This window comes from Cucurbita maxima, unplaced genomic scaffold (genome assembly GCF_002738345.1).
Source record: "Cucurbita maxima cultivar Rimu unplaced genomic scaffold, Cmax_1.0 Cma_Scf00018, whole genome shotgun sequence".
Lineage (NCBI taxonomy): Eukaryota > Viridiplantae > Streptophyta > Magnoliopsida > Cucurbitales > Cucurbitaceae > Cucurbita > Cucurbita maxima.
Genome location: NW_019272034.1, coordinates 3,691,055 through 3,717,153, shown reverse-complemented (window position 1 = coordinate 3,717,153; position 26,099 = coordinate 3,691,055). Strand labels below are relative to the sequence as shown.

General features: G+C 38.3%; 4 protein-coding genes across 5 annotated transcripts; 1 reads left to right on the top strand and 3 right to left on the bottom strand.

Moving 5' to 3' along the window:
* Window positions 1–4,052: 4,052 nt before the first annotated feature.
* Window positions 4,053–6,581, bottom strand: LOC111493233 (exocyst complex component EXO70B1-like). The gene is made up of 2 exons (XM_023142878.1): window positions 4,381–6,581; window positions 4,053–4,307 (listed from the first exon to the last, which is right to left on the bottom strand). The coding sequence occupies exon 1, from the start codon at window positions 6,271–6,273 to the stop codon at window positions 4,384–4,386; it is 1,890 nt and encodes a 629-aa protein (XP_022998646.1). The 5' UTR covers window positions 6,274–6,581; the 3' UTR covers window positions 4,053–4,307; window positions 4,381–4,383.
* Window positions 6,582–8,533: 1,952 nt separating this feature from the next.
* On the bottom strand, window positions 8,534–14,363 carry LOC111493235 (sorting nexin 2A-like). 2 transcript variants are annotated; one of them, XM_023142881.1, is made up of 6 exons: window positions 14,245–14,363; window positions 13,034–14,172; window positions 12,728–12,937; window positions 12,205–12,465; window positions 9,567–9,653; window positions 8,534–8,898 (listed from the first exon to the last, which is right to left on the bottom strand). In XM_023142881.1, exons 2-6 carry the CDS (start codon window positions 14,087–14,089, stop codon window positions 8,818–8,820), a joined length of 1,695 nt encoding a protein of 564 aa, XP_022998649.1. In that variant the 5' UTR covers window positions 14,090–14,172; window positions 14,245–14,363; the 3' UTR covers window positions 8,534–8,817. The 2 variants fall into 2 exon arrangements, with proteins under 2 accessions (XP_022998649.1, XP_022998648.1); XM_023142880.1 differs by having other exon boundaries at window positions 13,034–14,363.
* A 2,040-nt stretch (window positions 14,364–16,403) lies between these two features.
* Window positions 16,404–19,193, top strand: LOC111493234 (laccase-3). The gene is made up of 5 exons (XM_023142879.1): window positions 16,404–16,525; window positions 16,608–16,759; window positions 16,840–17,084; window positions 17,158–17,286; window positions 18,009–19,193. Exons 1-5 carry the CDS (start codon window positions 16,421–16,423, stop codon window positions 19,079–19,081), a joined length of 1,704 nt encoding a protein of 567 aa, XP_022998647.1. The 5' UTR covers window positions 16,404–16,420; the 3' UTR covers window positions 19,082–19,193.
* A 1,596-nt stretch (window positions 19,194–20,789) lies between these two features.
* LOC111493232 (cation/H(+) antiporter 24) lies at window positions 20,790–25,720 on the bottom strand. Its single transcript, XM_023142877.1, has 4 exons — window positions 25,359–25,720; window positions 23,798–24,805; window positions 22,272–22,777; window positions 20,790–21,435 (listed from the first exon to the last, which is right to left on the bottom strand). The coding sequence occupies exons 1-4, from the start codon at window positions 25,686–25,688 to the stop codon at window positions 20,790–20,792; spliced, it is 2,490 nt and encodes an 829-aa protein (XP_022998645.1). The 5' UTR covers window positions 25,689–25,720.
* Window positions 25,721–26,099: the final 379 nt, after the last annotated feature.

Genomic DNA, 26,099 nt, shown 5'->3' with positions numbered 1-26,099 from the left:
ATTTGCTAGCTATGAGGTTTAGCTATTACAAATGGCATCAGAGCCAGACGCGGGTGGTGAGGACGCTAGGCCCCTAATTGAGTGAATTCTGAGATCTCACCTCAGTTGGAGAGGAGAACAAAACATTTCTTATAAACGTGTGGGAACTTCTCTCTAGTAGATGCGTTTTGAAATTACGAGGTAGACGTCGATACGTAATGAGCTAAAGCGAACGATATTTGTTAGCGGTGGGGTTGAGCTATTACGAATGGTATCAAAGCCTATGAGGATGTTGGGTCCCCAACGAGATGGATTCTGAGATCCCATATCCGTTGAAGGGGGGAATGAAACATTTCTTAAAAGGGTGTAGCGTTTTAAAATTGTTTGGACGTAACGGACTAAAGAGAACAATATTTGTTAGCAATGACTCAAAATAAATAAGGGGTATATAAATGAACCGATATCATATCCAAATGAGAGCGATCTTGAAAATAGGATTGCTAAGAAAGTTATTACTTATACCAACAAGGTTCAGTGTGTTTTGCTTGAAACAATTTATGTTAGGTGGCTAGGTAACATCGAGCTGCACATTGAAGACGCTATGTGCATGTGGTATAAAGTCGGAACCATGATAACGTTTTAGTATGAAACTCGATAGTAATAACGTTTATTTTCAATTAAAAAGCCATATATTTAAATCTCTCTGTACTAAAAACGTCATAATCTTATAAAATTCGTTTCATCTTATCCGGATAAACATAACTTGACGAGGATACCCACTTCACTTCAATACCATCGAACTTAGCAAGGGTCATTTTCAGTCATTTCAAAATTATAATTTATTTATTTTTAATAATTTGATTAAAATTTAAAAATTATAAATACATATACACATTAGTAGAAAATATATATTTAAATTAGATTTTAAATTATTATTTCAATTGGAAAGTAGAAAATAAGTTGAGAATAATTTATATATTTATTTTATAATTAGAAACATGATCATGTTATCGGGTCTTCCATGTATTAAGGAGCTGAAGCCATGCATTTAATTATAATTATTGGCATAAAAAAATAATTATATAATTATTAATTATTCAACCATAACTACGCATTTCCATTTAATATATTTTAATTTAATAATAATTTATAATCATTTTTTCAGGTTTAACGAGTGGAAGTTCGAATTATCGAACTTTGAGCTTTATTCACTAAAATATGTTTGAACGTTTATAGTGATTTAATATATTTTTATTTTTAAAAAAAAAAACTATGAAGAAAAACATTATTATATCAATAAAAATGATTAAAATAATAAAAATAAGCATTAAAATTTAATTTGGAATAATGGATTAGAAGTTTAGGGAGATTTTTGTAATTAAGCTATAATTACAAATGAATATCAATGATCTGTAAGAGGAGGGTGTTTTGGGTATTCATTGATCTTCACTGATGCTAAGTAGATGAGGTTGCCACGCGCCGCCACACGAACGGCTTCTCCGGCGATCCCGTCTGCCGGATTTGGGCTTCTTCAAGACAATGACATCCACGTTGGAGTCCGGGAAAACGGCGGAGTTGGGGGAGGAGAGGTTTTTGGGAGCCTTCCGATGGTCGGAACTGGCGGGAATCAAGAAATAAATACCGCCACGTCGGAGGTGAGATTGAGGGGAGAGAAGGGTGAAACGGCGGAGGAGGGAGTGGTGAGGATGTGGCAAGGATTGGAGTTGAGGATCTCTCCGGCGAGGAGTGGCGGAGAGAATCGTTGGACATGGCCGTTAAGATGAACCACTTGGATTAAATCCAAAGCTCCACAAGGAAGAACACAACCCAAACAATGCATTAAACTATTGCCCATTTCACCAAAACGCCACCGTTTTTGAATCGAGCTCTGGAAGAAAATTATAAATAAATAATAATAATGAAAATCAAATGGCGTGGAAAATGAAAGTACGAAAATGTCCTTTTGAAGTGGAGGGTTCGGAATTAAAATAATTAGCTTTTTTTTTTTTTTTTTTAATTATTTATGAATATTTTATTAAATTATTTAAAANTTTTAAACTACAAAAGATACCATAAAAACCAAATATTAACTTTCTTCCAAAAAATATTATTTTTAATTATTTTTAAGTCTATATTGCGTTATATAAATAAAAATATAATAACTCAATTTACTTTAATAAAGTTTAAAAAGATAAGATAAATTAAAAAAAAGTGATATAATATTAAAATAAATAAGAAATTATGAAAGGAATAAATAAATAAATAAATAATAATAATAATTAAAATATGGATAATGTGGAGACATGACAGCATAAGGAGTGAACGTGAATATAGGCCTTTAAAGCTCCTTTACGTACGGAATTATTATTATTATTATTATTCAATTTTTGCTTCTACTTATCTATTTATTCCTGTCTTTTAAATATTATTTTATTCTTATTTTTAATTTTTTTTATAGCTATCCAAAATTTTCTTTTAATTGGATTTTTTTTATTTATATTAAAAAATATCAATATATATTCATGAGTATTAATTATGACATGTTAAACTATATAATAAAATAAAATTTGCATTTTGTTAACTTTTTATTCAAAATTTTCATTGAAATTTAAGAATTAAATTAAAAATGAAGATATTTTTTTAGGAACCAAACTATATTTTAATCTTTTAATATAACCTATGAGCAAGAATAATTTAAACAATTTTAATTAAAGAAATTCAATTAAACTATAACATAAAGCATCTCTTTGGATTAATTACTCTAATCTTAATATAATATAATATAATTTGATTAATTAAGGAAACCTAAGCCCAAGAGATAACACAAGATTCCAAATTTCTCACTAATTAATGTAATTTAGTTTTAGGTTAATTATTTGTTTAATGATTATGATTTTTGGGAAGTTTCAATTAAGGGTCTCGTTCCCCTCTCAACCGATGTGGGATTTCACAATCCATCCCTTTTGGGGACCCAGCGTCCTCGTTAGCACACTGCTCGATTCTGGCTTTGATAACATTTGTAACAGATCAATTCTTCAGCTAGAAAATATTGTCTCTCTGAGTTTTTCTTTTCGAGTTTCCTCGTCAAAGTTTTTAAAATACATATGTTAAGGAGAGTTTCCACACCCTTACAATGAATGTTTCGTTTCCCTCTCAAAACTACGTGAGAGATAGAATCGAGGTGACGAGAATTCTCGACTCGAAATGCAACGAAAAAAATTCATTCCCAAAAATGATTAGATTTTGAGACTAGAAGAATACTGAGTTGCGTTCTTATTTTTATTCCTTTATGATTATTATTATTATTCTATTTTTCTGCATTTGTTCTGATCCCTTCACTTTCTTCTCCACATCAAATGGAGTTTCAGTTCAGCTGTACATCACAAAGTATGTTTTTTTTTTTTTTTAATTTCAAAATACTTTAAGAAATTTTTTTAGGAAAATAAATTAAATGCTTAATTAAAAATAAAAAAAACTCATCAAAGTCAAAAAAATATCCTTAAACTTTAGAATTTGGGCCACTAATTCTTGGCCCATCTTCTTAGGGCCATTTACTTTAACCCAATCAATTGTAAGAAAACATTTGGGCCACTAATTTTTGGCCCATCTTCTTGCTTTTTGAGCCATTTACTTTAAAAACCAAACCAATTGTTAAGCAACATTTGGGCCAGTAATTCTTGGCCCATATGTTTGCTTGTTGGGCCATTTACTTTAAAATCCAATCCAATTCTTACGCTACATTTGGGCCACTAATTCTTGGCTCATCTGCTTGCTCGTTGGGCCATTTACTTCAAAACCCAATCCAATTGTTAGGCAACAGTTGGGCCACTAATTCTTGGCCCATCTGCTTGCTTGTCGTTTAGGGTTGCTACAAATCTAGAAGAATTTAGATAAATTATCATAAAAATAAAACCTAAAAACATAATTGTAAATAAATATATAAAAAAAAAAAAACAAGTTCATGAGATTTTCGGAAATATTTTGTTTGCAGAATTAAACATAATATATAGCTTTGATCCTACTACATCATAGAATATTAAATCTTCCATGAAACATAGTCTAAAACCATATAGAAATATAACCTAAAGTTAAAATGTAATCAATTTATATATTTACGCGTGTGCATAAGAACAATCTAAACAGTAATTTGAAGAGTGATCACAGATTCAAACGCCCAGAAATTTTGTTCTAATCCGCCATTGCCAATCATTCGAACTTTCAAGAGCAAGGCTTTGAGATCTAATCATATTCAGAATGGCCCAACATATCATAGTTGCAAGTGAAGTCACACCCACAGATCAAATCAATTACAACTTGGCCAAGAATTTCTGTCAAGGATTTATGATGAAGATGACATTTGTATAGATATACAGGCAATGTTGAACATTATTTATGGCTTACCCTTTACCTCCTTCCGCCGCCTCCTTGGAACAGCTTGGTGATCTGAGCCTCCACATCCTCCGCCGTGTACACCAAATGCCGGTCTGTACGCTTCGACAACTCCGACAAACTCTGGTACCTTTTGATGAAGTTTTGATATGCAGGCATTAGGATTTTGGTAACTGAGATTTTTGCTTCTTCTCTAAGCTGATTCTCGAATATCACCCATGTAGATTGGGTTTGGCAGATTTCTTCGAACTGTATGTTGAATGATTTCAGCTTCTCTTTCATTACAGCCGGAGCTATGGAGCCACTGTCAATTTTCAATACTCCGACCACCTTGCTCCATGAACTTTTCAGGAAATTTCCGAGGTATTGCCGGCTTTTAACCGAGTGCTTTCGAATCCAATCGTCCCCTAAAACTGATCCTAATTCGCTGTCTTTCACTTTCTGAACAATGTATCGGCCATTGTTCATCAGAAACACAGAGCTTAAGGAAAGATCATTGTATATCTTCGACTTTGCCTCTAAATTGCTCTCTAAAAGCTCCATAATCCAGTCCATTTGAACTGATAATGAAGACGATGCTGTTGCTCTGTCATCGAGTTTGGTGTAATCCTTCGAAGGAAGAGCGGCTTCTTCGAAAATTTGCTCCAAAGTCTGCCGTGATTTACAGGCTGCTTTAAGGTAATTCATCACATACCGAGTAATTGGATGAAGGCCGCCCCCCGGAACTGGAGTTCTAGCCGGATCACGACGGATCAAATTCTCGAGCTCCATGAAGATCCCCTTGATTGTTCCGCCTAACCTTTTCCAGATTGCGATTGCTTCGTTTCTAAGTAACAAGCAGTACTGATCCGAAAATACTGAATCGAAATCCAGCATCAAGTCTCTCAAGGTCTCGAACATGTCGAGGATTTTGAACAGCCGTTCCGGGGCTCGCGAGCCGATCGCGACCGCATCTGCAAAATTCAGTAGCTGAATTGTTGATCCTCGGCAGACCTCCATGAAAGAGAGATCAGCAGCGGAGGAGAGGCCGACGAAGACTCGTTCGCAGAGCCGTCGTTCGCTTGGGAAGAGGATTCGAAGGGAGACGGTAATCGCTTTCATCCAGCGCTCAATCTCCTCTTCCATGTCTTGCCATTGCATCTTTTGAACTTCATCGATGCTAAGCTTCTGTAACCCCAACCTAGAAAGACTCTCCTCTAAGAACTCCCTCCTGCAGCTACTGTAAGCGTGCGAACACTCCTTCTCGTACCCAGCCGCCACCATACGCTTCGCTATCTCATGGAGATCGCTGATAGTCCCCGACGGAAGCGCATCGATTACGACGTTGTAGTCTGTCAACGGCTGCGCCACCGGGATCTGGAGGCCGTCACCAAGAATTCCTTCCGCACCTTCCTCATCTTCCTCAGAATCGAAGAAAAACTCGCCCGTTGACTCACGGTTCCTGAAATGGCGAGTTAGTTCAAAAGACTCACCTCCACGCTCCATCAACGACCGGAACTCTTCACTTACACGAAACATCGCCTGCTGCATCAGATCGTCGGCGTGAGCAAGGTAGGTACCAACAGACTTATCCCTAGCCATCGGCGTCCAGTCCCTAATGGTATCAATCAACTCATCAATAGCGTCAAGAAAAGCAGAGGAATCGGCGGAATCCGCCCAAATCGGCTGGTCAGCCGCCAAGTATTGGGAGATCCGGCGGTCCAAAGACTTGAGAGAGCGCTGCAAAGCGACAGAGCTTCTGGGATCAACCTCATCGGATTTATCAGAGAGCTTGTCAAGGGAAAACCTAGCATCGAAATTGGAAAAAATCTGGAGAATATCATCGGCCATGGACTCGTTGCGGCCCATAGTCTTGGCTATGTGGCGAGCCATAGCCAGCAATTTTTCCTCGCCGTTGTCAACCATTGAGAAAAGAAAAGGGTTTTCAGAGACAAATCAAAAGAACAGAAGGAGAAGATGAAGAAAATGGGACCGGGGAAGAATCAAAGGAGGAGAGAAGACATTGGAAATGGAGCAGTGGGCCGAAGGAAACTGGAAATCGGAAACGGCGAGAGAGAGAGAGAGAAGAAGAAGGTGAGGAAATTGAGGAAGCTATTGGAAATTGAATTTGGTTCAAGAAAATGAGAGGAAAAGTATTTTCTCACTTCTTTTTCTATATCAATACAAATAAATAAGGCCAAAACCATAAGTACCATCTTTTAAACCTATTTTCGTTCGACTCGACCATACCTAAACTCGACTCCTCTTCTCTCGAAAAAAATTATTAAAACTATATAATTTGTTTAGTTAACGAGAGAGAATTGTACTTTAAATCCGTTGGGCAAACTTTCATATCCATAAAACTCTCACGAGATGCTGGTGGGGATATGTCCTAAACAATGTGAGAAATCCCGTCTCTTTGTTAGCTAAATGAGAACATGAATTGCCCGTCTAATCCCACCTTACTTTCGTTTTTGTCGAGACATTTTGTTTCTTGAAATTTGAACGAGAGGGGGTCATTCGTCAATGGTATTTTAATTCAAGAGATCTCTTCATAATCACCCCACTTAATCCCGTGTTCTCTAAGAAATTTAAATAAACATGAGTTATTTCAACTTGATTTATCTAGAAAAATTTATAAGAAGTCATTTAACACAGAGTTGCTTTCATGTTTAGCTTTAGAGTTTTTGTGATTGAGCCATCGAAAAGGAATGTGCACATTGTTGGTAAAGATAGTAACTTTCATTTTCTTTTAAGCCATTATCACATCCTCAGGATCACTCTTCATTTGAATGTTGTTTTGGTTCATTCATGCATCTCTAACAGTAAATGTGATATTAGTATGATTATCTTATAAAAAATAAATCTTCAAACTTCATTAATAGCTACAAATCATCCTTTAATTAGTAATGACAAATTTTCATCTAATTCCATCTCGAAAGAAATGTAAAAGCAGGTGTTTAGAGATCGAGATATTCAACGTTTTTTTGTTGTAAATTTGGGTTGGAAGTAAAGTGGAAGAGGAGGTATGGTCAAAGTTTGAAGTACACAAAGAATGAGAGTTGGTTGGAGAGAATCAAAGGGGGAGAGAAAATGAAAGGACAATTCAAAGACAGATAAAGAGACATTCAAAGGGAAGGAAGGAAGGAAGGAAGGAAGTTCTAATGCCTATGGGAATAAATATAAGGAACCCATATCACTTTTTGGTGTTCTTTTTCAGACTGCATCATCATTACCTTACCTTTTCAATTCAATCAATACAATAATAAATTCACTAATTCAATTACTTCAATATAATTCTCTCAATTACTCTTTTTCTGCCTAATCAACCAGTGAGTTTGAGAAAATCAAAAGCAAAACTACGAGAATTTGCTCAAAATGGACAATATAACACTATTGTGAAGAGTGTTGGATCGTCAACAACGCACACACTTGATCTAGATGAACACAAAGAATATGATAGAGAAAATGCAAGGAGAACATTGACTAAAAGATTTGTATTGATGACGACAGATATGTACAGTGAGAATACATAAAGTTACTATATATTGTTTTACCATATATAATAATCTACTATATATAACTATCTATCATATATAGCTTTACTAGCTTCTTTTTAGTATACATAGCTATTCAATCTATAACCATCTACCATATATAACTATATATATTATATATAATACTAAATATAATAGTACTAAGCTATAAATAAAAATATAGCTTTAATATAGTAGTACTAAGTATAACCGTTGATTAAACTATAAATATAGAGTAGGCTTCATGACCTAATAAAGAGTCGTGATTCCTAATATATACTTCAAAAAATAATATAACGATGGTTAGATTAACTTTAATAGTAAAATAAAAGGCAAACATATTAAAATTAAATAAACGGGAAAGTAATAAATAATTATTAGGAATGGTCAGAAATGGGTCATACGTGACCATTTGTATGTAGAATTTAAAGCAAAGGATAAATGGAAATTTGACCAAAAAAAAAGAAGAAAAGATATTTATTAAAATTAAATAATACCCATATTTAAGGGGCAGTTGGGGGAAAAGTTTGGCATTATTGATTGGGGCACCCAAGAAAATGGCATTGGGATATGGTCAAAAGAACGACTTGTCGTTTTCAAACTGCAGAGAACGACAGAAGAAAATGTGTGGCCAAAATAAACAAATCTGCTTAACTCAGAAGTTTCAAGTTCCTAGGATTAAGACAAAGAAGAAGAAAAGATGAATTTACAATAGATCATCAAACCTCAGTTTTCACATGAACTTCATCAGCAGCTCAGTGTGTGAATCATTCATTTCGTGAGGACACCAACAGCTTGGGGAATGAGATGCTGAAAAAATCCCTCCTCCCCAACTGTTCTTCCTCTTTTATGTTTTGTTACCTTAACAATGAATCTTGTGGGACCAAAAATAGAACAAAGAAAGAAAAAATAATCTTCTTAAGCCACAAAAACTTCAATTGTTCTCCTTTGAATAGCTGCTCGTCTCCTCTGCTACCTTTGCCCATACGTGCGACATTTTCTCTGCATATCCGACCTATTCAACAAAGACTTGAACATTTATTGTCGAGGATGATGAATGAATAATTTCATTCTCGTATTCATTTAAATCGATCCTTCACAAAGACCATGGAATCTAGCTTAAGAGGAATCAGAGAATTCATAGTAAAACGTACTGTCCTTTCTTTCTTGAAATTTGTGAATGTCTAGGCTAACTTATATCCACCTTGACTAATCTCACGAGATAGCCGTCTTAACTCTACTACATTTAGTTAACAAAGTAACTCATAAAGAATTAAATACTATGGTGGGTTTGTTCACCTAGTTTTTCTTTTTTTTTTTTAACGAACGATTCTGTTCACATATTCATATCAATTCCAACAGAAGTCACAAATTCTACCTCTTTTCATGTTCTTATTCTCACGAAATCCAAACCCCACTTCGACTAATCTATTCGGACCCTGGAAACTAAAAAAAGCCTTCGTATGTAAACTTACAGAACTATTCTTCAGCACCAAGTTCAAAAGATGAAAGAATATGTACTTTCAAAATATTTGACAGCATTGTTTTCTCTTACTGAACGAGTCTGAACTGCCATTACTTGATAAAGGTGTGTAAAAAATCAGTTCATGCAATCATACAGAGCAAAATGAATTATGGATAAAGAAGACCTGAGCATCATCTATTAGATAGGACGGTAAGTACCTGATTTGTTACAAACCCTTTCATCATATTCAAGAAGTCGGCTTGTCTCTCTCTGTCAAATCTTTCCAGCTCGCTCCTATTGTTTTCCTGAATTACAAACATTGTCATCAGGCCATGCTTATTTTAAGCGTAAAAAATGACTGAGAAACCCAAGCAAGTAAGAAAGGCATAGAAGAATTAGCATTGTTTTATTAACAAATTATGATAACTGAGTCAAGAATTTGGTAAGTTGATCTGTACAACATTCAGTGCCTTCTTCTCAGGCCTTTACTCACAAACATATCCAACATGATGATAATAATTGATTTATGAGAAAAGGCATCAGGAACAAACATGAAGACGGTTCTTCTAGACCCGACACCTTGAAAAAAGCATTATGCTGTTCGGATAGAAGGGAAAAAAATCCCACAGCTTGATATCTCACATCAGATAAGCAACAAAGTAAAACTTGTTCCCAGCTATGAATCATCATCATTAAGAGCGAATTTTTTCCCCTTTGACTAAAAGTGGAATTACTTGAGTCAACTTATGCGTACCTAGCAGTTAAATACTAGCTACCATGGTTTTGCCCAACCTCAAAGACATCTGAATTTACACCTTGCCCCTTCGACTATTGACCAACTCATGATTGTTTAGTTTAAGTTTCCTCAAAGATCCCTAAGCCATTTTCATATCTTTTGACATCACTCTTAAAGCACAGTCTCATGACATCTAATATGACTCAAACAGATATTCAATCTCCTACGGGCTCCAAGAATTAGTCTGTAAAGGTATTCCCTTCCAATATAGTGTATCTAGAGGAAATAAAATTTACCCCAAGGGAATACATACTGCCAGTCAATTAGAAAGGACTGGTAAACTCTCTTTTTCCTCACTCAAGCCAAATTACTCATGAAAAGCATAAGAAGAAAAGAAACAACTGAAACCACAGTCTAAATGCCCTACACCCCTCAATTCTCCCACAATCCTTCCACCTTAAGTGGTCCCTATATAAAACGTTCTCTAACTAACTGATCAGAGGTGTATTGACAGCCTTGCCCCTTCTCTGATAATATTTCGTAAAGGGGGTCCTAACATCACTCCTCAGCTGCAATAAAACCTTGTCCTCAAGGGTTAAAACTCAAAAATTGCTTCTGAACTTCGCTGACAACTTCCCAAGTAGCTTCATCTTTTGGTAACCCTTTCCGGCTAACTAAAATTTCCTCTAATCCTGTCTGGTCATTAGTGTGAACGGCAGATACTTGATTGGGCTCAGAAATCCATTCAAATTCGTCATTGAGTAATGGCAGGTCATAGTGCTTCCTGATGAACTCCCCAAACTTTCTTCAATTGTGAGATGTGAAAAAGAGGATGGGCGTTTGCTTCTTTTGGTATCCGTAACTTGTAGGCCATGGACCCAAATCTTCTGTTCCACGTAACAAGGCCCAAAGTACTTAGGTGTTAACTTCACGTTCTGACGTTTAGCTAACAATGCTTGTCTATAGGATCAATTTTTTAAGAACACCCAATCCCTAACCTCCAAACTCAGTTCCATATGCTTTCGATCAACAATCTTTTTCATTTGGTCTCATGAAGCTCTTAAATGGTTCTTCAGCACGTCTAGAGCTAAGGTTACCTTCGAGTCTTACTTTCAACATAAGAAAGTAATGGTAGAGGTGGAGAGTTATACACAGCTTGAAACAGAGTGATCCCAATGGAGATATGAAGGGTTGTATTATACCTAAATTCTGCCTAGCTTAACCATGTGAACCGCTGATTTGGCCTTTCCCCACAGAAGAAACGGGTGCTTACAGGCAGTAAAGTAGGCTGCTTTACTCAATGGATCCACCACTACTAATATCACATCCATCCAAGTTGATTTTGGCAATCCCTCCCATGGACATCACCTCCTGTGTCAAAGTCCCCTCTCCCCTCACGTATTCCCCCTTCCTCTACAAATTTTGACTCTTCCCGATTGACAAGGACCACCATAGTTCGCAATTTCTTCATCTTCACTTTGTGCCCAACAATATATTTTTCCTCACAAGAAACACAAATGCCTCTCCTTCCTTGATCGGAATTTGGCATCAGACAACCACTTCGCCAACCCTTCTCTTCATGGCACTACAACATTGTTACTAGACAAAGTAATCATACACATGGGAACCATGTCCGACAACTTCGTGCCCTCTTTCCCTCCACACATGTGCATTATGGAGTTTGAGATGAGCTTTTTCCTCCATCGATCCTTCTCTTCATGGCAGTACAACATTGTTACTAGACAACATAATCATACACATGGGAACAACGTCCGACGATTTCGTGCCCTTTTTCCCTCCACACATGTGCATTATGGAGTTTGAGATGGGTTTTTCCCTCCATACAAATTGGACCTTAAAGCTTCAAGCGTAGCTTGTACTCTATCCTCAAGTAACAGTGATGTCTTAATCATATTAGCTAGCCCAATCGGCTGCCAACACATCAAGTCAGCTTTAATCATTGGATCTAGTTCCTATCCTACAACATACAACAATACTCTGGATAATAAGAGCAGTGGATCATTCAAACCAAGGTGAGAATTTTCCATCACATACATCTCACTATCACGTACTACAGTTTAAAAACATATTAATGGAAACAAGGTTTGATGGGAAGGCACCTTTATGCGCTCGTATTCACGCATTGCAACATTTTTAGCATCCTCTGTAGTTCTTATGGATTCTTTTAACTGCTCTAACTTCTGAATCCTTGCTATGTCACCACCAAATACTTTAGATGATGCAGCTTCAAGCTTTTCGGCCCTTGATTTCAAAGAGGACAAGTCAGACAATAGAGTTTGCTCGGTCAGTAAAGCACTTGAGCGTTCTGAGAATGCACCATGAACTGCTAGCATTAACCCCAAATAGTCGTGAAGAACATCCTGAAAATATATAAATAAATAATTATAAGACTCTGATGAAATGCAAGAGTGTTGTGTTAGCTGCTATTATTCTATCAGTACATGAACAACTATGATGTTCATAGTCCACATACATAAATAATAAACTGAAGAGTGTATGGTGGGTTTGAGCTTCTTCTGCAATACTAACCAACCCAATTTATTCTTTAAAAGCCATTTTCAAAATAACTTGATCAAATTGCAATATTTCAGATATAATTTTTGAGGAAGATTAAAAATTTACCAAATGTTCCACAGTTTGAGCATTTAGTTCCCGATAGCATCGGCTTGCTTTAACAGCAGCAGTTGCTACATTTTTCGTATCGGCAGCACGAACTCTTTGACAGTTGAATACAGCCTCCTCATGTTCAAATTTTGTCAACTTAATCAAGGTCAAACCTAACTCTCCTAATGTTTCTGCCATATCTTGCTGAGCTTTAACCAATAATTCAGCCTGATATAAGTTTTACCACAATTAAGACGAAGAGAAAATAGCAAACACATTCTCAAAGGAAGTTTGGTTAATGATAAAGTATAACACGTATGTCACCTGCTGAGATGCAGCACTGAGCTGCCGCTCCAAATCACGCAACTTTTCTTTCTTTTCCAAGAATTTCTTATCCTCCTCAATGACTGCAGGCTTTGAACTTCCCCAGTCATTCGTCACAGATTGCTTCAACTCCTTGAACAATCTTAACAAATCCCTTCCACCTTTCGCAGGCTGTACCACCTCCTGAGGTGTCATTGCGCTCTCACCGAACAACTGCTTCGGGAGTTTCACTGCACCATCAAGCATCCTAGATGCAACATCAGTTGTCGTTGGCAGTGGCAATCTCCCTTGAACCTGCAAGAACACCTTAAACTCATCGCTCTTCCTGATCACTGGATGCCCCGCTAGTTTCCTCAAGTACTTCTCTAGTGCCATCCTCCTCTGCTCCACAAATTCTTGCTTGTGCATCACTTGGCCTTCCACCACACTCTTATCCGGGCGTGGGGGTATAAAGAACCCTCTATAAGACTCCGCCAATCGTTCTGATAGCGTCACCACATCCTTAAACCTCCTTCGAACACTAAATTCTGATCCCCCAAACTCCGCCATGTTAGTCCTGGTAGTGATCAGATAAGTTATGTACGAATTACCACCAGGCACTATCGAGTTCGAAACATCTTGCTCTTTCTGAGGATTCGAGACTGTAATTTGTATATATTCCGAGTTTGAAGACGAAGATCTGGATAAACCCCCAGAGCTCTCCGAACTCTTGCTGGGGCTTTCAACGCCATTAACATCACTAAAATTATTCCCATCAAACGAGACAGAATTCACATCAGAAAAGTGAAATGGCTCGGAGAATAAACGATCGGACGCTTTAGGGTTTCGGAGATCTCGATCTATCGTCGGAGCAAGCAGGGGATCCGAATCAGCCGGTGTAAGAATGGTCGGCAGGGACAAAGGATGATGCGTTTCTGAGAGCGAGGACATGGCACTACGATAATTAGAGAAAGATTTGGAGCTTAATTGCTCCTTGACAACCAAATTTTCCATCTGGTCACGAGTGGAATACAACTGGGCTTCTTCAAAGCCCTGGTTCTCAGAATCCATCATCATATTATCCAATCCGCAAAACAAAAACCGGTGAAACAACAGAAGAATTCAAGAATTACCACCACTAGGTTGATCAGTTCAACAATCTACAAAACGAAGAAACACTCTAGGGTTCAATTCGACCGTTTGGAGAGAAACAAAAATCTTCGAAAAATTACCAAGAGAAATGCGGAGAGTCCGAAGGGTGTTCAGAGAGCGGTAGCTGAGGAGGCCACCATTCGGCGTGGCTGAGAGAGGTAAGCCGAGGAAGAAGAAGACTGAGCAACACAAGCACGTGGCAAATACAGAAACCCACCCTTCACAGAAATCTCCAGACCTCAAAAAACGGTGACGTTTTGGTGATCTTCTAACGGTTAAGGGTAGTATTGACTTTTCAACAGATTAAGGTTAGTTAACCTCATTTTTATAAATAATTAAAACTAAATAATCACCGTGCAAAGTTCTTGAACAAAATTGTGAAGTTTAACGATGAATTAAAACTATCCAGAAGCCCATGGGCTTGGGCGCCCAACTCTATCCCTTGGGCCCACTAAAAACAAAGCCCATTGTCCGGCCCATTAGTCAAGTTGGAATACCGAATGTGACCCGCATGCGACTGGAGACACGTGTTCCTCCTCTATGTATTTCCAACAAACTCCGCTTATCTAACATTGATCTAAGCATCGAAAAGTATTGGACAATAGCTTTTCTCGACATCGATTCGATGAAACGTATTGGGAAATAGCCTTTCTCGACATCAAGTCGATCCGATCATTGATACAGCATGAAATGAAATGGGCAATAGTTTTTATCTACATCAATTCAATCTCGTTAATCTAAGCATTGAAACGTGTTAGCCAATAGCTTTTTTCGACCTTCAATTCGATCTATCATTGATCTAAACATGAAAACGTGTTGGGAAATAGCTTTTCTTGACATTAATTCGATCGAACCATTGATTTAAGCATTGAAACGTATTGGGCAATAACTTTTCTCAACCTCAATTCAATCTAACGGTTGATTTAAGCATCAAAATATGTTGGGCACAGTACCACATTGGTGTAAGTTATTCCTTACGACAGATAGTTTAATACTGAAACAATGAACAGATAAGATCGTGTTGGTAAAAATTTTAAAGTATAGTTTCTTTTATTAACGTTTTAAATTAAATTAAAATTGATAATTAAGACTCGGTTAGATAATTATTTATTTGATATTTATTTTTCATTTTCAAAAATTAATCTTAAAAGAATAATAAAGATAATCAGATTGTCAACGGGCAGGCCAACTAATTTGATATCAAATCATGACAAAACAGACTTCCCATTGACCTAATCCATTTCAACAGTTGAAAACATTCCAAAATGTCAACAGATATTTTATATACTTAACCACTACACTCTTCCCAATTAGTGGCTTGATTGATGTTTAAATACACATTAACTACTTCTGACTTTATTATAAACCAAATTAATTATAAATAACGCTTAATAAAAAAAATTAAGCCTAAAATTACTACCGTAACCTCAAACTCACTGTTAGTAGATATTGTCAGTTTCTGTCGATTAAGTATCGTTGTCAATCTCACAATTTTAAAATGCATCTATTAAGGAGAGATTTCCACACTCTTTAAAACACGTCTATCAATGTTTCGTTTCACTCTTCAACTAATGGGAGATCTAACAATCCACTCATCTTAAGAGGCAGCATCCTCGCTCGCACACCGTCCTTTGATCTAATTGAAGAAAAAAAACTATTTTTTTTAGTGTTTTAAATTTTTTTTATCAAATAAAAATAAACCGTGTTAGAAAGTATTTGAGGTACTAATTTACAACTAAGTTTTTTTATTAAATATAATGGTGTACTTGTTCTCGTTCTCGTTTATATTTTCACAAACTAGACATCAAATTAACTTAACCAACTCCTCTCTTTCTAGTCTAGTGGTAATATTGTAGTTCCATCTATTTAACTTTTATTCAAAAATTTAATACCCATAAAGTTATCGTTCTTAGCTCACCGATGTTCTTCGAATGAAGATCTCACAAGTTTCATACTAATAGAGTTATCGTTCGTAGCTCGTCGGAGCTTCTCGAATGAGGATCTCACTAGTTTCATTTATTCTCATGAAACAGAACAGTGAACAGAACAGAGGAAGTGGGTGCAACAAATCCCGATTATGGTTGCACCAAAAAACAACCTTAAATCCTTAGTGTACCAGTTGACTCTCCAAACCTAATTTTCCAACAAATTTGTTGTGTTGTACTATGTTATATTGAGCTCCTTCTTCCCTCGCTTTCTCTGCCTACAAATACCTCCACTCACTCAGCTCCTCCACCACCAAAAAAACAACGGAAAATGGAACATATGTTAAAGACAAAATCTTTGTCTTCTTGCTTCTTGTTAGCCCTTTTGGTCTTGATTCCTTTCGCCATTGCAGAAACTCACTACCATGAATTCATCGTAAGCTTCCAAAATCTACATTTTCGCTCAAAAATTTCACAATTCCTCTGTTTTTCTGACTCTGTTTCGCTGCAAAATGCAGGTTCAACGCAAACCAGTGAAGAGGCTGTGCAAAGTTCATAACATTATAACAGTGAACGGGCAGTTCCCTGGCCCAACTTTAGAAGTAAGAAACGGCGATTCTCTGGTCATCAAAGTCGTTAACGCTGTCCGCTACAATGTCTCTCTCCATTGGTAATTCTTTAAGCAAAACCCGTCTCTGTTTTTTACTGATGCGACGTGTAATGAACTGGTCGTGGGTTTGATATGATTAGGCATGGGATCAAGCAGCTGAGGAACCCATGGGCGGATGGGCCGGAATTTGTAACGCAATGCTCTATAAAGCCAGGGGGTAGCTATACTTACAGATTCACTATTGAAGATCAAGAGGGTACTCTGTGGTGGCATGCGCATAGCCGATGGCTTCGAGCTACTGTTTATGGCGCTCTCATAATTTATCCGAAGATGGGTTCTTATTATCCTTTCTTAATGCCTAAAAGAGAAGCTTCTGTTCTGCTTGGTAATTGTTGTTTGATGTTCTTATGGGTTGGATTAATGCTGAGATTTGACTGTTTGATGGGTGTGAAAAACAGGGGAGTGGTTTGATAGAGATCCGATGAGTGTACTGCGGCAAGCGCTGTTCAGTGGAGCGGCTCCTAATGTGTCTGATGCTTACACCATCAATGGGCAGCCCGGTGATTTCTATAGATGCTCGAAGAAAGGTCGGTGAGAGTGTACTGTTTCATGATGAAAAGATGAAATTCAAATAGATAAAATTGAAATTGTGGAGGTTATTAAATTAGTTTTGATAAAATTATACGATATTTTTGAAATTTTGGATGATACCGTATGGGTTGAGAGAAGAACAAAACACTATTTATAAGAGCGTGAAAACCTGTCAATAACAGTTTTAAAAATCTTGTGAGGGAGAGCTCAAAGGGGATAATATCGTGGGCTTGAGCCGTTACAAATGGTATCAGAGCCAAACATCGGGCGATTTGCCAACTAGAAGGCTGAGCCTTGAAGGAGGGTGAACATGAGGCAGTGTGTCAACCAGGACACTAGATCTCTAAGGAGTGTGAATTTGAAGGGGGGTTCCACATTGATTGGAGAGTCCCGAAGGGAGTGGACACGAGGTAGTGCCAGTGAAGACACTGGACCCTGAAAGGGAATGAATTTGTGGGGTCCCACATCTATTGAAGAATGAAAGAGTGTCAGCGATAATGTTGGACTCCAAAGTGGAGTGAATTGTGAGATGCCACTGTTACAATGGTGCAAAATGTGCGGTTATAAAAGATTTTTCTTTATTTCTAACGCTTATGAAAACAATATTTATTAACGGTGGTGGTGGTGTATGTGAGAGGGGCTTCTTTTTTATTTCAACTTAAAAAGTCAACGGAACAACTTAAAAGTCAACTCAGCAGAAATTAACTTGATTTTGCAGAGACGGTGAGATTCGGAGTGAATTCCGGCGAGACAATCCTTCTCAGAATCGTAAACTCCGGACTGAATCAAGAACTCTTCTTCTCCGTCGCGAACCACCCATTGACAGTGGTCGCCGTCGACGCATCTTACACCAAACCATTCAAAACAAATGTCATCATGATCGGACCCGGCCAAACAACCGACGTCCTCCTCACAGCCAACCAACCTCCAGCCCATTACTACATGGCCGCCACCGCTTACAACACCGCCATGAACGCCGCCTTCGACAACACCACCACCACTGCCATTCTCCAATACAACAACAATTACCAACAACAACAAAAACCCATCCTTGCCCAGCTCCCCTTTTTCAACGACACACCCACCTCCACCCGCTTCACCTCCCAACTCCGCAGCTTAAACAGAGCAAACGTCCCAACCCAAATCGACGAATCCTTACTCTTCACCGTCGGATTAGGCCTCATCAATTGCACCAACCCCAACAGCCCCCGCTGCCAAGGCCCCAACGGCACACGCTTCGCCGCCAGCATCAACAACAACTCCTTCGTGTTCCCCAAATCCAATTCCATTATGCAGGCCTTTTACCAAGGGATTCCCGGCGTTTTCACCACCGATTTCCCCCCTGTTCCGCCCCTCCAATTCGATTACACCGGAAATGTCAGCAGAGGACTATGGCAGCCCGGTCGAGGGACCAAAACTTTCCGGCTAAGATATGGATCGAGTGTGCAGATTGTGCTGCAGGACACCAGCATTGTCACCACGGAAGATCACCCAATGCATCTCCATGGCTACCATTTCTATGTCGTGGGTTCGGGTTTTGGTAATTTCAATAGCGCGACGGACCCGGCGAGGTTCAATCTTGTTGACCCACCGCTCAGGAACACCATTGGAACGCCCCCCGGTGGTTGGGTTGCCATTCGGTTCGTTGCTGATAATCCAGGAGCTTGGTTGATGCATTGCCATATAGACTCGCACCTTGCTTGGGGATTAGCGATGGTTTTTCTTGTTGAAAATGGCGAAGGGGAGATGCAATCTGTTCTTCCTCCTCCACCGGATCTCCCACCTTGTTAAATTTTATGTATTGTTCTTGAATTAAGCAAAAGCTTCAAATCTATGGATCGAAGGTCTGTTTTGACCCACGATTTGAAACAAATGATCCATGAAAATAGTATTCTTACTTATAAATTCATGATCTTCTTCTAAATTACCCAAATGTGGGACAACTCAATAATTCTCAACAATTTTCCTCTCGAACAAAGTACACTTGGAGTTCTCAAACATCCTCCCCCTAATCGAGACTCGACCTTTTCTCTATAGTCCTTGAACAAAATACACTCTTAGTACACGTGAGTCATTTTTTACTAGGGGGTACATGATACGGGTTGGATTGGGTTGGAGGATTTTTTGGACCCAACCCAAAAGTTCGAGTTGGTTGGATTGGTAACCCAACCCAATCCGAAACTTTTTAAGACCCAACCCAACCCAACTCAATTTTTTATTTTCGGGTTAGGCTGTCAATTTTTTTTTTTTTTTAAGTTTTATTTATCCACAATTTATAATTATTCAGATACAATCTAAAATATATTAAAAATTCACAAACAAACACAAATCGATTTATAATTATTGACAAAAAATAATAATAATAAATTAAAAAAAAAAACAACGAACTTATAACATAGTTCAACATTGTCATAAAACTAAAAACAATTAAATACCGACATTTTTTAAAAATGAGTTAAAATAATAAAAATACAAAAATAGAGGTTGAAATTAAGTAAACAATAAATCATTGATTAGTTTAAGAATATTGTATATAACAAAAATAAAAAATATATAATAGTATTTTAATTGAAATATGCTTATTTATCCACTGAAATTAAGTTTTTATTAGTTTAATAGAATGGTATATAACAAAAATAAAAAATATATAATAGTATTTTAATTTAAATATGCTTATTTATACCCTACCTTAAACTATTAAAAAAATAAAAATATATAAATTAGAATAAATAGGAAACAAAATATGTATATGGCAAGAGTCACTTACCTTAAACTATTATATATATATATATATATAAATTAGAATAAATAGTAAACAAAGAAATATGTATATGGCAAGAGTCAAATTCGCCAGACGCAAGAGACCTTAAACTAAACTCAGTACCCTAAACCCAATCCAACCTGAAGGTTGGGTTGGTCTGGATTGTCGGGTTGGAAGCTAACAACTTTTTTGTTTGACATCGGAGGATTTAATTGACACAGTTAAGTTAAAGGCATGACTCTGATACTATATTAGAAACCACGACTCTCCACAATAGCATGATATTATCCACTTTAAGCATTAGCTATCGTGGTTTTATTTTTTGTTGAGAGAGTATTCGTTACTTAGAAACACATGATTTCTCTTTAAACACGTAATTATTTCTAACTATTTATTAATATTTTAATGCATAACTATTACATCCAACGATTTCAACAGGGATGCTTTTTAAACAAGTCTAGCATAACTACTACGTTCAACGATTTCAACGTGGACGCTTTAAACAAGTCTAGCTTATGGACTCAACGTGAGTCGAGTGTTCATAGGAACGCTTTAAACAAATCTAGCATAACTATTACATCCAACAATTTCAACGTGAACGCTTTAAACAAGTCTAGTTTATCGATATAAAGTGAATCGAATTTACATGATACATCAGAACAAGCATTTCTAAGATTTAATGATTTATGAGGGTTGATATGATACAAATTTACAAAATATAGAACAACAATAGGACCCCTACTGAAAATCAAACCTAAACTTCTCACAAATCCCAGAAGAAAAATGGCTTTGGCCTCTCAAAACTTGCTGGTGCACAACCAACACAGAAGCGGCGGCTCCAAAATCCTCGGAGGACACATAATCTCCAATGATACCCAATTCATTATCTTGGCTCCAATTGGACAGCCCTTCAAGCAACACAGGGTTGACCCCTCGTTTTCTTCCCACAATCACAAGATCATAAGAATCATCGTTCATTGATTGAATGGCTGCGATTGTCTCTGCCCCATTTCTCACCACTACTTCTCTGTAAATCACTCTCTCGTTGGTCTCGTTCTTAACCCAGAACCATGTCACCATGCCGTCGTCTAGCTTCTTCTCGAACTCATTGTCGCCTCTTGAATTGTGTGATAGGAAGCGAACCACCGACACACACACGTCTTGATTGCCGAGGATTCTGTCGGCGTAAGCGAGTGCTTCTCGTGCGTCTGCTCCTCCTAGAAATAGAACCGCGAATTGCTGCGCTGAGTTCCAGAAGGATTGTCCGACCACCGGGCTGTGGAGATTGCACTTGTCAACGAGGATTCCGACCGAACATGGAGCGTGTTCTAGTACGCTCTTGTTCACTGGATGCAACCCCACAGTCGAATCTCTTGTCGACGTCCTACTGGTACAACCATAGAAACAAATTTATTAAGAAAATAATAAGCAAAGTTAACATGCCCTTGACAAAGGGTATACTTTGTTCGAGGGCTCCAGAGAAAGGAGTCGAGCCTCAATTAAAGGGAGGTTGTTCGAGAACTCTATAAAGAAGTTGGGACCCTCAAAAGTGCAGTGAAAAGTGAATCAAATGTCGAACAAAGGGTGTACTTTGTTCGAGAACTCCAGAGAAAGGAGTCGAGCTTCAATTAAGGGGAGGTTGTTCAAGGAATCTATAAAGAAGTTGGGACCCTCGAAAGTGTAGTCAAAAGTGACTCCAAAGGGTGAATTTCGTTCGAGGGCTCCAGAGAAAGGAGTTGAGCCTCAATTAAGGGTAGGTTGTTCGAGGACTCTATAAAGAAGTTGGGCCCCTCGAAAATGTAGTCAAAAGTGACTCCAATGTTGAACAAAGGGTGTACTTTGTTCGAGGGCTCTAGAGAAAGGAATCGAGCCTCAATTAAAGGGAAGTTGTTCGAGGACTCTATAAAGAAGTTGGGACCCTCGAAAGCGTAGTCATTAAAAGTGACTCAAGTGTCGAACAAATTGTGTACTTTGATCGAGGGCTCTAGAGAAAGGAGTCGAGCCTCAATTAAAAGGAGGTTGTTCGAGGGGAGGATTGTTGGGAGGGAGTCCCACATTAGCCATCATAGTATGATAATTTTAAGGAAACAAAAAGTAAAACCACTAGAGCTTATACTCAAAATGGACAATATCATACCATTGCAGAGATTAGTGATTTCTAACATTTACGACTTAGAAAGCGATTTCTCGCTCAATTATCGATCGATATAGAACAATTACCTGCCAAAAGGAAGGACAATGAGATTGGTCTTCTTAATCAAAGCAAGCTCACAAATATCCTGGTTCATGGATCGTTTAGGCGCCACAGCAGTGTACGTATGCAACTTCACGAGCTCACCTCGAGCCTCCTCGTAGATACGAAGAGCATTATGGATGGAGTCAGAGGCAGTGTACTTGGAAGGAATCTTACACTTCTTGTGATCAATGAAGACAGGTGCAGCTCGACCCACCAGCTCAATAAGATGCAGCGCGTAAATAGAGAACGGGCTGCTCATCGTCGGGTTCGACATGTCCAGCAAGTTCACCAGCGCAGCTACGTTCTCTTGGCCTTCAATGCACAACACAACGCGCAGCTCTTTCCCTGGCGGTAAATGCTGGATGGTTCTCCTTTTGTTGATCATATATGGCCTTGTGGGATCGTAGAGCAAGCTTATCAGTGGCGTTGCCATGCCTGTCACTGCTACTGTCATGATTATCATCATGGTGAACTCTGGTATAGTAATTATCTGCATTTTGATCCAACCACGTTCAGTTTAATACCCATTTAGTGTCAAGGATGTTGGGAGTGATGATCATGGGTTCATTTCTTGGTACGAGGCATTTTGGGAAATCCAAAAGTAAAACTACGAGAGCTTATACTCAAAGTGGACAATATCATATCATTGTGGAGGTTTGTGATTTCTAACATGGTAACATAATCATACTCTTAATTTACTCATGTCAATAGAATCCTTAAGTGTCGATACTAAAAGGTTGCTAGCCTCTAAGGCCTAGTGAAAAGTGACTTGTGAGATCCCACATTGATTGGGGGAGAAGAACGAAACACCCTTTATAAGAGTGTGGAACCTCTCACTAGCAAACGCGTTTGGAAAGCCCAAAAGGGAAAGTCCAAAGAGGACAATACCTGCCAACGGTGAGTCTGGGTCATTACAGATGGTATCAGAGTCAAACATTGGGCGATGTGCCAGCGAGAAGATTGTTCCCCAAAGGTAGACACGAGGTGGTGTGCCAATAAGGACGCGGCCCTAAACGAGGTGGATTTGGTGGGGGTCCCACATCATTGGAGAAAGGAAAGAGTGTCAGCGAGGACGCTAGGCCCCAAAAAGGTGGATTATGAGATCCCACATTGGATGGGGGAGGGGAAGCCCGAAAGGGAAAGCCTAGAGAGGACAATATATGCCAGTAATGGGCGTGGGATACCAAAGCCAGACACGGGATGATGTGCTAGCGAGGAGACTCTTCTTCGAAGGTAGACACGAGGCGGTGTGCCAACAAGGATGCTAAGCCCTAAAGGGGATGGATTTGGTAGGAGTCCAATATCATTGGAGAAAAGAAAGAATGTCAGGGAGGGCACTAGGCCCCATTGTGAGATCCCACATTAGTTGGGGAGGAAAAACCGAAAGAGAACAAAATCTACTAGTGGTGGGCGTGGGTCGTTACATGACTCAAGTGTCGAACAAAAGATTTAGTTTGTTCAAGAGTTTCAGATAAAGAAGTCAAGGCTCGATTAAAAGTGTCGAACGTACCTTTTTATCAATCCAATGGAGGAGGAGAACAATTTCGACTTGGCCTCTCAAGCACATGATGAGGCTAACCGCAAGGCTATCTCTAAGTGGCAGCTGAAAGTAAAGCGACGCCACCAAAGTGGAACCAAATTTGAAGAAATGACCAGCCAAAGCCAAGAAAAACAGTGGAGCCAAGTTGGACCAACCAGCATTAACCATTTGAAAAACATCGGTACAAAGCCCAACAAACGCAAACGAAAACGGCAACAAAAGCTCAGATATTATGGTCTCACTCCTCTCAACCAACGTAGACCCCAACGGCGGCCCATCAGGTATAGCCATACCCAACCAAAGCGGACCATTAAGAATAGCTATCCCAAACAAATCCGTTAAGAACCCCATCACCAAAACGGCCAACAAAATCGCCACAATGAACCCTTGCTCCACAGCCTGCCCTTCAGGGGTTCGCCTCACAACCCAACGCATTATCCTTCTAACACACAACACTATAAACCCCACCAAAACAATCAAAGAAACCAAATACCAAATTGAGCTCTTCCATTCAACTTCTCCTTGTATGGCGGCCTCGAACGCGACGAGCGCATTGATGCCGACTGCGTCGCTGATTATCGATACCGACATTGACATCCGACCCACCTCGGAGCTTAGAAGGTTAAGCTCGTGGAGAATTGGGTGGACGACGGGGAAGGCGGTGATGGCTAAGGAAGATGTAATGGCTCCAATTGAGGAGAATTTGGCTAAGGATTTGTTCATGGATTTGCGGATGAGTAAAGCAAATGTAATGTTCAAGATTAATGGAACAATTACGCTGAATGATGCAATGAAAAACTCCTTTTTGCCCGATTTTTTTGTTAATGAAAGATCTGTTTTAACGCCCGAGATGAACAGGAAATACATGAAACCGATTAACCCGATGTTGCTTAACAAAAAACTGATGTCCTCCGGGAACATTTGGTGCCGGAAATTCTTGTTGTGGCTGAGAACTGATGGCCCAATGATGAAACCGCCCTTCAATCAAATAAGAACAAATGGTCAAATGGACAGAATATTTGCTAAAAACTCTTCAATTCAAAGTTCAATAATCATTTACATAAAAATAAGGTAAATTACCATTGATAGAAAACCACCGAATAACGAGTGATAATAAATGAATATAAGATATTTGACCATTTTGATCATAATAAAATAAAATATCAAATAAGATAACTATTTTAAATTACAAACAATATTTCATAATCATTTACTTGAAAATATGATAAATATATACAAGATATTTGACTATAATAAAATAGAGTGTCAAATATGATAATTATGGTGAGCCGTAATAGGAGTTAAATATCTATGAAAAATATGATTATAACAAATATGATAGCTATGGTAACCCCGCAATGGAAGTCAAATATTTATGACAAATATAAGAAAGTATGGTAAGTCCTAATGAAAGTCTGATGACAAATATGATAACTATGTGAGTCGGAAGTCAAATATTGAGATATTTGTCTATAATAAATGATGAAATATGATACATATGTTAAACAGTAAATATAGGAAAAATACTTACAAGGACTTGGGAGACGATTTTGGGCTGATGGAAGGGGCGGAGGAGCAAATGGATGATATGTATGAGGAGAATTACGAAGGAAATGTCCAAAATCAAAGCGGAGAAGGAATCATCGAGTGGGTTTGCGCCGTAGAAGATGCCGGGAGTTCTTGGGTGTTTGAGTCGGCAGGCGACGGGGACGGCGGCGGGGGAGGCAGGTGTGGCGTCTTTGAAGCTGGCAAGGCCGCCGACGACCTGGAGTCTCTGGATGTGGCGGAGATCGAGGGCGGTGAAATTGCGCCAATTGTCATATTGGGCAAAGCGAGAAGGTAGGTGAAAAAACCTTACCATGCAATTAGTGAACGAATCTCTGAAGCAGAAATGGGAGAGAAACAGAGAGAGAGAGAGAGAGATAATGGCGTTGCGATGAATGGGGAGTTTTGGAGTTCTTATAGTTTATCGTCTTTCAAGCTCAATCCATCGTTTATCTGTGTGGTCTTATTTGAAAACTTTAAAATAGTCGATCACACGTCGTTGACAAAATTAGATAACTTTGACTTCCATTTAAATGCATTTTTCATGTTTTTTTTTAATTAAAGTCAACCAAACCGATTCTTGTTCGGGTTGGTTGGATTGGTGACCAGAGCAATCCAAATAAAGTTCAAATCGAACTCAACCTAATCCTCTCAAGAGTTTGGATTGGGTTGATTGGGTTGGGTTGTAAGTTTTTTTTTTTTTTTTTTTTAATAATTTTGAAAAACC